Genomic DNA, 16,936 nt, shown 5'->3' with positions numbered 1-16,936 from the left:
CAAATTCATAAAGAAGATCCCAACGGTCTGGGTGCAGGGGCGATATGTAGAGGTGTCGGAACTCGTGTTGGAGTGATTGCGCATTATATAGGCGTTAGCGGGCATTGAGGGAAGGGCAGACAGAAGGAGGGGTGTGATGTGAAGTGAGTGTGCCGGTCAGGTTGGGCTTTCAGCCTCTTAGGTTCACCGCTTGTCTAACCCCTTCACCCCCTTTATCTTTGTTTACAACTTTTTATTTTCAAACATTAGACTTTGGGAGCAGTAGAAGATTGGGTTATCAACCCAGGGTTTGGTTGGCGGGCAGGCGATCAAGGGGTTTGTTGACGAGAGGGTTCTTTCTGAAGCGAGGCGGAGGCGGGAGAAAGGGAAAAGGATACAATTTTTCTATCAGCTTCTAGAATCCACCTAGTCTTTGGCTATGCAATATCATTGACCCCCAGCCAGCTTTTTCAACACCAATACTTTGGTCCTTGATTTACAGGATCAAACTATAAATGCCTGCCTATACTGCTAAAGGGTGACTATGTGAAGATATGTTCCAAACTCGGCTGATCCGAATCTCGAAAGGTACTCTTCGTGCCGGTTGGGAGAATGAAGCTGAGTATATACGCAAAAAGCAGAGCCTGGAGTTGAAGCCTCTTCAGGATCTAGCCGTATCATGTGAAAGCCCATCTTCTCTAAATAACGTGTCAAAAGGCATACGTAAGCGTATTGTGTCATACCATCACATCATATGGCTTATGTCTTCTCAAGTTTGAACCATCAACTTGTATTGAAGAATCGGTATACATTGATTGCTTAGGTCACTCGCCCAGGAATGTCCTGACTTTTCCCACACATGCTACTAAGTAAACACGAAGCTCCCGTGACGAGATGGTATCATTTGGCGATACATCCGCTATGCACCTTCCCGCCATGTGCAAGTCATATGTCAACTTCGATTGCAAATACGTTGGACACGGCGGATGGAATATGCGCAAAATCGCCCTACGAATTCACCCTACTGGGGCCCTAACCCCAAATCAAGATTCATGCTAGCCAGGTCACCGTTATTGATACCAAAGAATTGGAACCTAGCACAATAACGTTAGCTCTCTGCGGCGTTCTCGGGAATCTAGCATGGCGTCCACCTACCAATCTTCAACATTGAGCGTGTTTGGAACAGGTTGCCCTTGAGCTGATCCTGTACTCCAGCTGTCACTTGGGCTTTGTCCATCCGGCATCAAGCCGTCGAAATTCGCTGTCCAGAGATTGCTGTTGAGGCTGTTATTGTTGTTGGAGCTCTGCCCTTGCCCCTGTGCCTGTTGTTGCTGCTGCGGTTGCTGCTGCTGGAAACCCTGCATGCCAGACCCCAGGACGTTCGCGCCTTGCTGAGGGCTTCCACTCAATCCTTGTTTGGTAGGGCCACGTGCTTGGAACTGAGTGCTTTGTGCTGGTAGACCATGGGACGTGTTTTGATTATGCAGCTGCGCCATGAGGCCTGTATCTAGGCCATGGTGATTCGGTGGCGGTGACATGTGCGGGAATGCAGGCATACTTGCGCTGTCTGGGAAAAGCTGGTCGGGTTGGAAGTTTTCCCACAAGGACTGAGAAATATTCGGCGAGTTACGTGTAACAAGATACAGGTCTGGCGGTGTGGCCGGCACCGAGAATGAAGGGTTGAAGGGCGTCGCTGGTCTGGTCTGTGGCCTAGAGGAGGTTCCGCCCATGAACGTGTCTGCGTTCTGTCTCGCATTGGGTGATGTGATCGGAGGCGGCATCGTCTGCTGATTTGAACCTCCGTCGCCCTTCATATGGCTAGGGGTCTGCGGACGCGATCTTTCATAAGACTCTTGAGGCGTTGGAGTATTGACGCTGAAGTCGATCGCCATGTCGTCGTACTTCCTCTTGGCAACGTCCTGCGGCCGCTGTTGCTGCTCCAGCTGTGCCAACGCCTGTTGCGCTTTCCTGTGCCTCTTACCCGCAGCCTTCTGCAGCCGTTCCTCGAGCACTTTGTTTCCTATGATGGACTCAAATAAGGTATACACCATCTTTCCTACCAGCCAAACTCGCGACACTTCCTTGAGGGCCTGCATGCATGTTCTTAACCTGTCCTGGGTTACCTGCTGAATCGATGGGACCGGCGACCGCATTTGGTAGACGTGCATGATCAGGGCCGAAAACAAGCTGTACACAACAAATGCCGGACAGAATCGAAGTTCGCCATGAGCTGCCAAGTTCTCGATGATAGAGGTGATCATAGCCGCGGCTTGGAACGCAATGTTTCGTGAAGGATATGGAGAATCGTCAGGGAAACGACTGCCTCCATTTGGCGGCATGTGAGCTCTGTGTAAGAGGCACAGTGTTGTGTAGTAATTCGAGTGTAGCAGGGCTGACCAAAAGTGATGCCGAGCAACCTCCCAGTACACGATCTTTGGGCAATTTTGGAGCCAATCGGCGAGAGCCATATCGCTATGGGTCAAGTCGATGGCGTTTCTCTGTCGTCCTTTGGAGGCTACCGAGTACTGCTGAGACAGCACCAGGCCCATGATTTCGCAAAGCTTGACGTACTGCATGAAGAACTGCACGTGTATGGGATCTGGAGGGTACTCGCTGTTACGGTCGCCATCATCCTCGATAAAGTCATCCTCAGTGAGCATCTCGACGTCGGAGTCGTCGAGGTTGATGTGAACTGGTCGGCCGAGAGCAACGGCAACAGACCTGTCTCGTGTAAAGAGAGTCCACCAGATTCGTTTCCACAGCCTCTTGTCGGAGCGGCTGAGTTGTGACTGCTCAACACTTCGATGCATTCCAGAACCCTGAGCAACGATGGTGGCGACTCGACTCCAATAAAACACGTTCTTGGTGACATCTTCAGGTCCTTCCCAGTACCACCCCATCAACAATAACGACTGCACAATGGTCACCCGATCGTCTTCGTAGTTGGCATCGTAGAGCGCCTTTGCCCTTTTGTAGAAGGTCAGGGCAGCGGGCGTCGTCGAACCATTGGCATCCATCAGCTGTGGATTCGTGCAGACTCTTGAGCCGGCCAGCAGCACAGCCTGCAGTAATAAAAGGGACGGCGGGTTCTTGGGATCGCGGTACTGTCGCATGAAGCGGGTACGGTTGATGACCGGAACGATAGGATGGATCCATTTGAAGTAGGAGTCGATAAGCTCGTCGCATAAAGATCTGGGCGGTAGAAGGAAGGCGCCGCGTTGGTGCAGGATATCGATTTCGACGTTGTCCAGCTCGGTCAATCGGGCCCTGGAACCCCTCACATTTTCGGGTAGAGGATAGTGCACTACGTCTGACGAGCCTTGTCGATCGTGTACAAGCAACGTCAAATTGGACGACTCTCCGAGGTACGCGACCCTGCCAGCATCCGTTATAGGGGCTCTCGTGAACTTTGGTTTCATCACCAGGTTGAGATAAGTGCCACTATCGACTTCCTCCTTTCGGGCTTGCGACTCGGTATAGGTGGACGACGGCGTGCCATCTGTGGTATGATAGACAGCAGGAGTCCGCGGCGGGAAGGTTCCAGGTCCTGGCGCAGGAACACTGGGAGCTCTCGGTGAACGCTCTTCAGCATTATCTCCTTTCTCGCTGGAGCACACCTCAGTTAGCCCATGACTGGGAGCATGTGGAAACGGCGAAGCTGAGGCAGACCTGTCCGAGTCCTTGTTCGTTCCGGCATTCGTAGTCTTCTTGCGCTTTGGGGTCGGAATGCGACATTCTATTTGGAAGGCTACGCAGTTTGTGCAGGGCACACCGAGACTCGCGGCGTCGCATCGTACCTAGACAAAGATATTAGACGAAGAGGTTTGGCGAAAAGTGTCGATCGGAGGAGGGGGTAGGTGGAATTCGGTTGTGGGTAGGAATCGGCCGACCCGGAAGCTCAATCGCCCACAAGAGAAAGAACACTCAAGTAGAAAAGAAGACTATTCGTACCTTGCGGGCGTGACATGTCTATACAATACAAGGTTAGCTTTGATTCAGATAACGGAAGGCCGACAAGAGGTGGGCGTGAGATCTCGCAGGGCAGCATTGCACCAGTAGAGCGCAACGCAGCGCCGCGGCGCGAGTAGCGATACCTCGGCACAAAGTGGGCAGAGGGGCCACGGAATGGCGGGCGCGACAAAACAATAAGGTGTGAGACTACGTACCTCGCAAGCTCTAGAAGCTCGTTGCCTATTCGAATCAAAAAATATATTAGCACACAGGTTACATCCGCCATTGATTGGAAGATGGCTATTGAAAAAATTTGACGGAATTTGGGTCGATGGTGAGGGACGAACCTGCGAAAACTCAAGTGGTTCGCGGCGGCCGCGGCCGCGGCGGCAGCAGCAGCAGAGCTACCTTGAGCGTTGGGACTCGCGCCAGCTGGATCGGTAGAGGTTCCTGGGGCCTGTGATGGCGACTCTGATTTTTGTGGTGATTGTTGCTGGTTTAGCTGCTGCTGCTGTTGCTGCTGCTGAGCCGAAAGGTCGGTCGACGACATATCGACATCCATGGGCGACCGTGAAGCGTGAGCTGCGACGGAGTCGTGAGGGTAATGGTGAAGAGGTTCGTCGACGAATTTCTCGGGTCGACTAGTAATGGGAGGAGGGCCAGTGGGAGGGAACAGGTGTGGCAGCGGCCGAGTCACTGGCTCTGGTGGCCCAGGCGCAACAACGTCTGGCTCTGGCGCAGGCTCTGGATATGTTTGTGCTGGTGGTGCTGTTGTTGGTGGTGCTGGGACTGAGACCGAGACTGGGATGGACGGAGGCAGCGGAGCCTGGTGATTATGGTGGTGGTGCTGGTGGCTGGCCTGGCCGGCTGGGTACGGGGAGTGGGCGTGGTGTTGGTGTTGGAGGTAGTGGCCCTGCTGCTGCTGACGCTGGTAAGGCTTCTGGTACTTCTTCTGGTGCTTCTGATGTGTACGAGAATTGTTCAGGTGGCGTGGGTGCGGGTGCGTGTGCGGGTGCGGATGCGGATGCGGGTGGAGGGGGGGTGAGGTCAGCGAGAACAAGGAGTGGTGGGAGTGGGGGTGGGCAAATGGTGTTTCCCCTGATGCTGATGCTGATGCGGGTGCTGGTGCTGGCGCCGGTGCTGATGCTGATGAGAAGAGGATGGGCCTGCGGGACGTGGAACCGGGGGCGGTGGAGCTGCTAGTGCCGGAGCTGCTGGGGCTGGAGATTGATGAGATGGAATTCGGAAAATGCACTTCTGCCGAGTGTCCTGCAACTCCTGATGATGATGTTGTTCCTGTCGTTCTTCTACTTACTGATGTTGTTGCTGGTATTGTGGATGATTCCAAAAGAGAAAAAGATGGGTCAATAGTAGGTCCGGAACCTAATACAGGTTGAGGTCCGGGAAGGTGCAATCCAAACGTGGAGACCTCTACAACTCTTGCCTCTCTTCTTCCTCTTTCTTCTTCTCTTCCTCCTGCACTGCAGCTTATATCCGTTGATGTACCCGTATCAAACAACAACTGATGTTGCCCCGTCCGTTCTTCTTTTTCTTCTTCTTGTCTCTGCTGCGACTGATGGAATGGGAAGAGCACTGACGTTAGATTGGGTTCGCTTTGTTGCCGCAGACCGGCAATCGCGTTGTAATTGTTCTCTGCCAGAATCCCAGATTCGGCTGCATCAACATGAGCCGCTGGAAGGTCAATGTCACCGTCGATGCCGAGGTCAAGGCTGAAGGTCAAGTTCAAGTCCAGGTCGCGGCTGACGTGATGGTCGAGGCTGTGCTTTCGAACCTCACTGTCGGTTTCTTTGCCTAATTCTGGCAACCCGCTGTCTTGTTTTGTCTCTTCTTCAAATCCAAAGTAGTTTTGCTGTGATAGTTGCTCGTTTCGATGGTAGTGTTGATCGGTTTCTTGTTGCTGCTGCTGCTGCTGCTGCTGCTTCAATAGCACAATTCCGGGAAATTCAAGGTCGCCGTCCTCTTCAAGATTCGGCACACTTGGCCACTGGAGCACAGCCATCCAAATCTGGCCTCAGGAGATGAGTGACCTCCTGACCTTTATGAGGATGTTTGTGCTTTGTCCGGCGTGTTTTGCTGTCGTGTAACTCGGGCAATAAGCTGCCGTATACAACGGTCAGTACTTTATCGTGTTGTGTCTTTGCGCAGGAAGGATCTCATCTGCCTGCCCAGACTCTATGCTGCTTTGCAAAAAGAAAGGGACATGAAAACAGAAGAACGAAGATAAATGGTAACGCAGTTCAACAACCAACACAACCACCGCGAAGGGCGACTCTGGAAGGGTCGCGTACCTTTCAAGTAAACTACAACATGACATACCAAGAAACGATATCCCTACAGAGCTGGAGCTGCTGTCATGTACGTTGGTCTAGAACCCTGTTTTCCTACTCAGATACCCTGCTGTCTTTTTTTTCTTTTCTTACGCTGCTGAGGTAGGTTTCTTGGTCTGAAGATCGGACAGAGTTGTCGCCTGTAGGTTTGAAGCTCGGCCGATGACGGGATATAATAGATCGGGGAATCAGAAACCCAACCAAGTCGTGCCGCGCCCAGATTCCCGCTGCTCAGGTTCCCTGTTGAGCAAAGCCCCCTCTTCACATTACTGGTCTGTTCACCAGCAAAGACAGAAAAGGCAATCAGCTTTAGCTTCACAGCATAGAGCCTTTGGCGTTTCTATCGCTTGCTGTCGTCTAGCTCCCAGGTTCAACGTTGTAGGAGATCCACTGTTGTGGTATGTGGTGATGCGCTGCAGTCTTTTCTCGACGTTGACTCGCTACTTTCTCGATATCTCGCAATCGGCTCCCGTGTAAGTAAGACAAACTCGTCTGCCCTTGTCCCGGGACGATCTGCCTTGTGTCCGTATCACAAGGCAAGAGTTGTAAGGCTAGGCAGGTATCACGGAGGGAGGTCCGGCTAGTCGTCTGGCCCCAGCTTCGTTTTCTCAAATATCGGATCCAGTTATGGCTCGACGTGTTCCCACTTTGAAGACCGCAGCGGAAGCAAAACAGGCGTTATCTTGCGTTTCTTTCCTTGGTAACCTGCGGCTATGCTTGCTTTTGAGGCTTGGGTGTTTTACTCCCAGACAAGATACGCGTGAACGGGAGCGAGCCACCTTCTATTATAGACATCGGAGATGATAACTGGAGTCTGGAAGAAAGGATCCGGCTCCTCGAGCTGACGCCAACACCAAGTCCCCAGGTACATCGCATGAAAAGAATCACACCGTCTCCATCCTTGCTTTAGCATGTAGTTTCTACGTGACCAGTAACTAGTGATCAGTGTGCAGTGTCGAGTGCCAGGCTTCGCCTCTGCCGCCGCCAATGGTTTAGCTCGATGGTCCCCTTGGCTGTTGACGCCGAGATTATGGTCTTGTGGGTAAGTGTGACAGCCTCGACGGAGTGTGTACCCAAGGCCGGTGGAATGGAGCGAGAGAGAAAGCCACAAACGTTTACAGGGCAAGCATGTGAGACTTCTCAAACGGTGCTATTCAGTGCTCGCAGGATCGCTGCCCCTCCCCCGCCAACGTCTTCCTGGTCCCGGCTTCCGGCGAAGACGGATGATCGTGTGCCATGGCCCGCCCAGAGTCCATATGTAGTATAGAATGCCTAGGGTACGCAGGGGGGCTAGAAAGTGAGGCAGCGGGACATGAAGCAGTGTCTGTTGCCGCAGGTGGCAGTCATTCAGAATCCAACCCACGCCACTGGTTGAACAGTCATGCGCCAATCCATGTTGAGAACGAAGGAGACTGAGGAGGTGAATCCACTCCTTCCGCTCCTCCCCGGCCATCCATTTCGAACATGATTCTTTTAGCCCTCCTCGGAACGGATAGGTACGGTATGGGGGGTGGACGAGGGTGAGGGTGAAGGCGAGGGTGAGGCTGGGCGTAACCCGCTAGATCTGGGGTAAAAGAGATGGAATTGGCCGTGATGTACGGGGAATGGACTGCTAAGGGTGCGGGTTGCGGGATTGTGGTTGCAGAAGACACCCCGCCAGGCTCACGGCAAGGGAAGGGAAGGTGAGGGCCTGCAGGGGCTAGGCAACGGCGCAGGCGCAGGCCCGTAAAATGATATACTAAATGCTAGGTACTACGTATACTACCTAAGGTAGGTATCAAGGGATGTAGCGTATGGAGGACTGCGGAAGGGGCGGGGTGCAGGCTGGGCGCGCGCGCGCAGATGCGGGTAGGGTAAGGAGCAGGAACGGTGCGGTGCGGGCAGCGGTACGGTGATCAGTTGTTGGTGATGAGCTCCTGCTTATTCGCAGCTGCACGACTGGATAGAGCATTCAAAAGTAAGGTAAGTACGGATAGTGCCTGAAGGAATCGTACTCCGAAGTCGCGGTAAGGGTATGCATCGGGGGGGGGGGGGGGTGCTCCGAAACGGTGCTGGCCCGCGCATGTATTACCTCTTTAGGCAAGGACCACGCTTTGCTGTGTGTCTCGACTCTCCAAAGTGGATTTCTTCTTTTGCTGCGCCCAGAAATGCTGAGGTGCCGAGAAAAAGCATATGATCACGACCTCGACTTCGACTGCATGACCGCCCTGCTCTCTGTGCGTCTGGTGTCCGTCACGCAGCGTCACCTCTTCCAAGTTTCTCTAAAGAGTGCCTTCCTTTGAACCGTCTAGCTTGTATATGATCACTCGAAATGGGGAAAGGAAATCAGACAGAAAAGGTATACCTACGTAGATGAGCTCACTTCTCGCCGGGCTCTTCCGATTGCCGGGCAGCGTTTCCCTGGCCATGGCAAGGGTACCGGCGCACACGGCACCACCACCAATACCACCACCATTACGGTTGTTAAAGATCCAGAACTGCCATGGCGATATGCTTAAGTGGTGGACTCGAGAGTTGGCGCGCCGCACGGCACTCCCCAGGGGTGGGAAACACTGACGTTGCGACAGAAAGTTTATTAGTCTACACACTGCGTAGTCGAACTGCTCATGATGATTTCCGCGCGCGGAACCCGAGCAGTCCATGGTACCAAGGTGACTGGGATACTAGCTGTACGGTTTTGTCTAGTGTGCCGCCGGTGAACTTCTTTGGTGTGTGTCGTGTGTCTGTCTCCAAGTCTAGTGGACTGTGTGAGTGTTAAAGTGTGCCAATGTCTTGTAAGTGTTGCACAGCAAATGACAAATGATTCTTACAAAATTGGGATTCTAGACGCCGCAAACTTTCCAGGCCGTTACTGCGTTGGTCTTGGGAAATTGGGATGACCGCGGTCCACGATCGTCCGGAGGAACGACAACTGAATAGGATCTGTATCTCCGCGCTGTTTACCAATTTGGCATGTTTTTTGGGTAATGCAGTTTCTTCCATTCGATATTGCTCCTCTGATTCTTCTTCCTCCACGGGCTGTTGCTTTTAGAGGTTGCCAGCTTGCATTGAATGCTTGGATCTGTTCCCAACATAACTAGAGTTTCCTGGTATTGTAGCACACTGTCTCATTAGCTGTAAAGCTGTGCGTACCGTATCGTGCGATTTACTTTCAATGCCCGATCCTGTCTGGGTCGATCATTTGTATTTGTGCTAGTAGAGCTGGAGAAGTCTACATCATACGGGCTCTCATCTTGGCATGTAGCCTTGTAGGTAGACCGCTACTACTCTTTCAACTTTCACTGCCGGTTTTATTCTCCGTCTTGCTTCAGATAAACGAGTGTCTCGACAAGTTAAGAGTAACATGCCCGTCTTTCCGTCTCACGACGTATTTAACCCAGCTCATGCAACCTTTCCCCGCCATATCACCCTCACATATGCAGGCAGGATCGTGAGGCGGGCAATAGGGAATTGTATGTCAATACAACTAGCCCAATGAAGATGACAAAACGGGATTCTCCGGTTCCTCGACAACATTCGAGAGCCAATCTATACGTTTGTGGGACTAGTATACGAAATTCAAGGTTGCTGTAACCACATCACACACGCAAACAGAGAATGAAACGCCCAGCCAAGGGGTACTAATCACCCAGTACTTGACGTATTGAAGCATACAAACAGGCCCAGAGTATGGAGTGAGGCCTGGGCCTGGTTTGGGCTGCTACATCTATATCTACTTACTTCCCCGCATTATCTCCCCGAGATCACTCAACTCCACGTAAGATCACCAATGACTAGGCCGGCACACTAGACTAGACATTCTGTCATTGCCGCGTTGTGTTATGTTCCTTGCAGGGCCAAATGACCAGTTAGCCTTAGCTCCCCGAATTTCCTTTTCAACCCGCAATATTCCCTTCCACCCCTGCCCCCCCCTCCTTTTCCCAGCTTCCCGCCCCTTCCATACGGCCGATATACGAATGTGACTAACCTATGTCCCGGGACAGCCCTTTAGATCACCGGGGCTTCACGGGCTTGAAATATGTACTACAATTTCTTCTATCTGGGCGATGCCGAGGCACGTTGATTTGGTGGTTGTAGAAAAAGAGGTTGAAAGCCGAGAAAGTTTCGTCACTGAACAGCGACAACTACGTCTTTGAAAGCCAAGAGCTTTCCCCAGTTACGAAGAGTGTGGGGTTCAAACATGTTATTGGGCACTCAAGCCGGTCAACAAACGGCACGTAGAAATGTCAAGCTCACAGGACACAGCTTGCCGAGCTCATTCCGGGTCTTACCGCGAGTCTCTGATTCCAAGGGATTCCTGCGGCTTTGGTTTCCACACGTCTCGATTTAGCTCAAAATCCGGGGTATCACCAGGCATTGTAGTAATAAATCAGTATCTGACGCCATCATATGTACATTATCCTCCGCCTCCACCGGAACCATTGGAAAGCCCCCCCCCCCCCCCTTTATAGCCTTGTACCAGCACCCGATGTCTTTCCGTTGCCGTTGGCAATTGTGCCTCCGGCGGAGGCAGACGCCGCCGCAGCCGTTCCGTTCTGTCCGACCTTTGGTTCAGACCCCTCAACTTCAATGCCACTAATGAACAGGGCACTCACACCCTCGAGGAGCGCCACGAAGACGCATAACAGACTGGCAATGACAAAGTGGCTAATAGTCGAGCCGATCTCCAGCCAAGAGCCCTCATCCTTGACCACCCAGAAGAAGTATAGAGTGAGGACATCGCTGATGGCCATTACAACCATGAAGAGAGAGGAGGGCGCCACGCCAAGTCTGACGTTAAGGATCCCGAGGTTCGCCGATATGAGGGCGAACGGAATCATGAGCTTGACGACGAGAAGTGCTCCCTGGGAGAAGGGATCAAAGATGGGAATTAGGCGGTACACGCTGTCCAAGCTGAAGGATGAAACCGACGCTACGTTCCCAGTGCTGAAGAAGGCTGATTGCAGCAAGACGAAGAAGAACAGACATACTCGCGCGTCGGCGAGAGTCAAGGCTCTAAAGCGTGACGTGGACGCATCCTGTGGCTTACTGGCAGTGTCTCTTGAGGAAGAGCGTCGATCTTCCTCAGTGCCCTTGCTAAAGACGAATACGCGATGCTCCAGACCGACCCAGGCAACCAGCAAGGCACTGAAAGCCACATAAAAGACACCTTCGTAGGAGATGGTCAAGATTACGAACGTCGGTGCACAGGTCAAGAACATAGTCATCAGACTGTGCTTGTAGTGGCTGTTGGGCTGCAGACGTTGAGCCAAGGGCATGAGCAGCGAAATAACTGGACAGATGGTTAGCAATGCCACGAAGTTATCCTGCCCTCGAACACTTACCCAGAACAATCCAGCCTACAACTTGATTTCCCCGAGGCAACCCCGCCTTCGCCTGAAGAGAAATAGCGCTGGACCGAGTGACCACGATCGCAAGTAAGATCAAGCCGATCTGCAAGGTCTCTAGTTAGCCTTTGTTGTTTCGTAGCACTTCAACCTGAGCACAATTCCTTACCTGAATACCTGTCAGAGCCCTGGATATGGGCAGAGCTGGCTTCGCCAACAGTCTGTCCTCCCAGATAAGATACGCCAGACCAATGGCGGCCATGACGATTCCACCGGCCACACTACCATGCGTTAAAATGTGAGTCCCAGTATGAATGGCATGGGGCGAACGTACATTAAAGGGATATCCTCTGACTTCATGGCGGGGAGCAACGTAAACACGCTCATGACCAAGCAGGAGAAGAACCAGACGACAGACAGCAGAGAGTTCAACTGAAGGAATCTCAGGCCATACGTCATTGGCCAGAAAGCCGCGAGAACGTAGATCACGGTGAGAACCTCGCGATGAATGTATCCCAGAGCCTGTGTACCTGAATTAGTAGTGTCCACCGGTCGAAGCAAAGATTCATCTTACCAAAGACACGATAATGCCGATGTAAGCCACGAGATTTAGCAGGAACGAAAAAATACTCGCTCCAGTCTTGATGTGCCCAAAGAGAACCTTTTGGCCCTCGATAAGAGAGCTACGTCTAGCCCAGACTTCCTCCCAGAAGACGACGGGAAAGAAACCATAGGCATAATATGTGATCGGGGACTTGGAAATGATGAAGGATGCGTACAACGCTGCAAGGACGGAGCTGAAAGCCGTCGTGCCAAGAGTCGTACGTGAAGGAAGCTGGCTGCCACGCAGAACATGCAGATCAACGACAATCGTCAGCGCGAACGCCATCCAACCAAGGTATCCGATTGTGATCAGCGTGCGGAGGAACAGCCAATCGTAAGTCTGGAGGTATCTCAAGCCCTCCAGGGCGATCTTCATAAGAGCTGCAGACTCCTCAATGGCCTCTTCGTAGTTGCCAGCGTCGACCAAACGTTGGATAGCGGCCACTCGGCGCTCAGGGGCCAAACCTGCATCACTCAAGGGCTGGAATGGTCGGTAGCGGAGCTCCGTGGCCTTCTTTTGTTCTTCCTTGACCCTGTACATCTCCAAAATCTCGCGAGCGTTGATGAGTGCTGCCTGAGCCTTCTCCTCGATACTCGATGAGACGTAGGACAAGGGTAGCTCACCAACGGAGTTGGCAGGGAACTCCACACCGATCAAATATGCCATCAGAGCAGCAATATCAGCTTGCGCCACGTCGTGTCTCTTGATCTCATCAAGATGCCAGTCAGAAGAGTACTCGTCGTGCCCAGGAGCAACAGAATCGGAGGAAAGCACCGGCGGGGCAATGCCAGATCCCCAGGTGATCAAGGGGGTGCGAGTGTTATTAGGATGGCCATCGCCGTGGCTGCCCCAGTCACTCATGCCATGGTCGGCAGTGAAGACGAAAGCGGTCCGGTCATCGGCGTAGAAGTTCCCGATCATTTCTGTAATTTCCTTGACACCTTGGTCCACAAATTTGATATTATGCAAGTATTCCTTCGAGTAGGGACGGTACGAGTGTCCATTGGTATCCAGGCCGAGCAGATGGAGGAAAAAGACGACTTTGTCTTGGCGCAAAGCGGCATCAAGAGTGTCGTTCTTGGCTGCATCGGCGAAAAGCTCCTTGACGTGGTCAAAGACCCAGAAGTCCAATTGCAACGCATCTTGGCTGAAATCCTCAAACTCGTGTCCGTATGTGTAGGAATCGACGCGGCCGGGGACGGCGCCCTGTTCGAACATTGGCAAAATATCGGGGGATCCCCAACTCCAGGTATGACGGCTTCGGTTGAAGACGCTGTCGAAGTTTACGGGGTTGAGCTTCCAGCCAGTCGCCACGGCCGAGACATCTTCATAAAGACCGGCGATGAGCGCAACATGGCCAGGGCGAGATTCAGTCGGCACGCGCGTGTGTGACACTCCAAAGGTGCCATGTTCAAGAACGCGGGATCGTAGGAAAGGGGCGAGGGGTCGCGGGGTTAAGTCATCCTCAGATTCGGGGTAGGGGTCGGGAAAGGACTGGAAAGCCTTGTCTGCTCGTAAACCGTCACCTGGAAGAGAATGTTAGCATCTTGCACCAGCTACTCCATGGTATTTGAGAAGGTGGGCGAGCTCATACCCACGAAAAGAACCAGACGGTCTGCAGGGGCTTTGGAGTTTTCGGGTCGTTCGATTTGAACAAGCTTCATGCCCGAAACAATAGGACTGACGAAGTAAATGTCAAAAATCGAATATATATAGACGAGGTGAAAGATGACAGCGACGGCTAGAAAGCCGGCGCGCGAGGAGACTGCCATCACAGACGAAGGGGTGATGAAGCAACGTCTTCTCTTTGGTGGGTTGTGTCTCTTGCGATGTCTGTCTTCTCCTGTGGGCTTAAAGGAGTGGGAGTAGCTCAATCGACGATGATCTGGGGTATGGCACGCCCAGAGTGGGTAATACCTAGGCGAGTGAATCCACTCGCTCAGCGCCAGAGTCGATTGGTCTCGTGGATGACGGATCACAAGAATGAAGGGGAAATGTTCGAGAGCTCTACGAAAGAGAGGGAAAGCGCAGTCATTTCACGGCTCGCGCATTGCTACTATAAGGAATGATATAATACAATGATGTTGATGCGCAACGCTGGACTTTATTCATAGAAAATGGGAACCCAGCCGTCCCGTCTAGCTCAATGTATGTAATCGCTTTCCACTCCAGGGTTGACAGTCGTCCCGCTTGTTGCATCGACGCGGAAATTATTGGTTTTCGCGACACGTCTCCCACCCCCGAACTAACGACGTGTAGGGATGACGGACCCACATTGACATCGGTAGCCCCATGCCGTGGAGCGGGAACGGCTGTGTGCATGTAGCGGGGCTTTTACAGCTTCCATCCTGGATACAACACTGCGAGGTTCCTTAGCTTAGCCCAGGGGCAGTGTCTGCGACTTTAAAGACACCTTACTAATTATTGCCTGCCTGGTAGTAGCAGCATAACACGATTGGAAGTGCCTGGTCTTACCCACGTGTCTACATCATTGTCAAAACCATGGCTAGACACAGATATATTCAGACATGTATGCAATTTGAAGAATTCCTGTAAGTCACCCCCTCTATTGAGCATTGCAACTTTCCGTATTGCTAAGAGCGGATTTCTCATGACCATTGAGGTGTAATTTGCTACTGGGACATCAAGGTATGCACCCTCTTACAGGCCAGTCAACTGGTAACTACCAAGCTGCTTTCCTTGAGAACCTCTTTGGATAAGGTACGGAAACCCTGCTGGGAAATCACAAGAACAGCTCTTGGCTTTTGATGTTCCATATTCATAAGCCGGCAAGGAAACAACAAACTCCGCGAATCGGGGCTGGACCAGTTGATTGACACACTATCTACTGAGCTATTCCGCCTCGGCCTCAATGTATCCGCCAAAGCCAAAATTCCCAGCAGATTTGGGCGGCATTTGAACGTCCCGAAATCACACGCGAGAAATCAACACCATCTCTAAGGGGTATAATATCGAACAACTTCAAAGGCTTCCCGCCCACCCGTCTCATCTAGCTTCTGACCACCAGAACAGTCCTTACATCAGGCCCATTAGTCCAGCCGCTCCGTCAGAGACTTGATGACACGCGCGTAAAACTTTGCCGCATGTGGCCGAGGGAATTCGATCTCTTCAACAAGGAAGTCAGGCAGCATGTCGATGAGTTCGCGATCTCTGTTAGAGTCCAATTGTGGCTTGTACGTGAAATGAGCCTCCTCGTAATTCTCGCCGGAGCTCTCGTTCTCAACTTCAAGTTTGAAGTGAAGGGCTGCGGAAGTCAATATGATGAGATAACTGTTGGTAAAGACGATGACTTACTTCCGTTTCTCCCCGTTTGTATGCAATCAAAGACCTGGCCCGCCGAGTCACGTTTGGTGACTCTGACAATCAAGCCGGTTAAATCCCCATAAAGATCCTCTTTCAATTGTCCCGTTTGCACAACATCCGCGCTAGCGATGGCTCTGGCAGCTGCGCTTGAACCCTTGACGGCGCTCCCAGGTATGACCTTGGCACTAGCTGCAGCTTCAGCAGACCTGCTCGCGGCTAGGCGCGTCGTCAGGGTCTTGATTTCCTGCTTTGCGTCGGCTAGGGAAGTCGTCAGAGCTGACACCTTTGCCTCCATTTCTTCCAGTTGCTTTTTGCGTTGTTGCCCTTCTTTGGCCAAGCTACGTTGCTCTGCAAGGTCGGCCTTGAGATGCGCAATGAGTTCGTTCGCAGCTTCATCCTATTAGCAATGTGCTACCCCTACAATTGGCATTTGGTACTCACTTTTGGCTCTTTCTTCACTCTCCTTTTTGAGATTATCAAAGTTGCGTTCTGCCGCCTTGACCCCAATGTCCCGAAGATCGCGATATTTCGCTTCCAGGTTATCGTACTTTCTGATTGTGTCGCCCAAGCGCCTCCGGATTTGCACATCACTAGCATCCAAGTCTGGATTACCGCTTGTCCGATTAAGGCGATGCGTTGACGGCTTTGGCACCGGTAGCTCATCGAATTGGTCATCACCTTCCGTATCGACGTCCATATCATCTTGAGCCTGCGTCTCTGGAATTTCAGATTCATCACTCCGGGTGGCCTTTGCTCCTGCACCACGCCCTCGCTTAGTCGACTTTGCGGTATCCTTTGTAGTAGAATTCGGCACTCCTTTCGGTGTGTCGGTAGTCGTCGCTATCGTAGCTGCTGCCTTCGGTCGCCCTCTCGTCTTTGCTGTAGTCGCCTTCACCGCCGGAGCAGTGTCCTCTTCTGATTCGGCCATACTGTCGACATTCGACGCATTATTCACCTCGTCCTCGTCCTCAACATCCTCCTCTTGGATCTCGACCTTCTCGGCAGCCTTACGGCCTCGCTTCGAAACCTTGCCGCTCGCCTTGCTCGACATGTCGTTGATGGCCTCTTCTCCAGCTTTGCTAATCGCCGCTGCAAGTTTCCCAGCCGCGCGACCCTTTGTAGCCTTCTGGGCAGGCTTTGCGACTTTGTTGGCAGCTGGTGGCCTGCCCCTGGCCTTCTTCGCCGGCGACATCTTAATTGGGTTCGAGGTAATGATCTTAGCGCTGGGAGAGGAGGTCGTCAAAATCTGTGTTCCAGTCTGATTCAGATAAAAGCGCAATACGCGATATTTACACCACTAGTTGGATCGGAGGCTGATGCAAATAGGCAGGGTGTACCGGCGCAGCACAAACGCCGCCAGGATAGCCAACGCGCCCGAGAGAAACGTTTCGTGTCGCGCGGGA

The 16,936-nt window shown here is 52.4% G+C and overlaps 4 protein-coding genes across 4 annotated transcripts; all 4 read right to left on the bottom strand.

The window, feature by feature from the left end:
- Positions 1-1,000: 1,000 nt before the first annotated feature.
- On the bottom strand, positions 1,001-5,950 carry CTAM01_14585 (fungal specific transcription factor domain-containing protein; the record flags this gene model as incomplete). Its single annotated transcript, XM_060530584.1, has 4 exons — positions 1,001-1,073; positions 1,135-3,585; positions 4,278-5,150; positions 5,529-5,950. The coding sequence occupies 4 exons, from the start codon at positions 5,948-5,950 to the stop codon at positions 1,001-1,003; spliced, it is 3,819 nt and encodes a 1,272-aa protein (XP_060374840.1).
- Positions 5,951-8,353: 2,403 nt separating this feature from the next.
- On the bottom strand, positions 8,354-8,920 carry CTAM01_14584 (uncharacterized protein; the record flags this gene model as incomplete). Its single annotated transcript, XM_060530583.1, has 3 exons — positions 8,354-8,539; positions 8,627-8,755; positions 8,867-8,920. The coding sequence occupies 3 exons, from the start codon at positions 8,918-8,920 to the stop codon at positions 8,354-8,356; spliced, it is 369 nt and encodes a 122-aa protein (XP_060374839.1).
- A 1,803-nt stretch (positions 8,921-10,723) lies between these two features.
- CTAM01_14583 (phosphatidylinositolglycan class N) lies at positions 10,724-13,981 on the bottom strand (the record flags this gene model as incomplete). Its single annotated transcript, XM_060530582.1, has 6 exons — positions 10,724-11,550; positions 11,603-11,711; positions 11,775-11,886; positions 11,940-12,127; positions 12,180-13,735; positions 13,804-13,981. 6 exons carry the CDS (start codon positions 13,979-13,981, stop codon positions 10,724-10,726), a joined length of 2,970 nt encoding a protein of 989 aa, XP_060374838.1.
- A 1,278-nt stretch (positions 13,982-15,259) lies between these two features.
- Positions 15,260-16,830, bottom strand: CTAM01_14582 (chromosome segregation protein; the record flags this gene model as incomplete). The annotated part of the gene is made up of 3 exons (XM_060530581.1): positions 15,260-15,474; positions 15,525-15,923; positions 15,975-16,830. Coding segments are annotated over 3 exons (1,470 nt in total), but the record flags the coding sequence as incomplete, so codon positions are not given.
- Between the last annotated feature and the right edge of the window lie 106 nt (positions 16,831-16,936).

Source organism: Colletotrichum tamarilloi, assembly GCF_030869305.1.
Source record: "Colletotrichum tamarilloi strain Tom-12 chromosome Unknown Scaffold_127.1, whole genome shotgun sequence".
In the NCBI taxonomy this organism is placed as follows: domain Eukaryota; kingdom Fungi; phylum Ascomycota; class Sordariomycetes; order Glomerellales; family Glomerellaceae; genus Colletotrichum; species Colletotrichum tamarilloi.
This window is presented reverse-complemented; position numbering and strand designations above follow the sequence as displayed.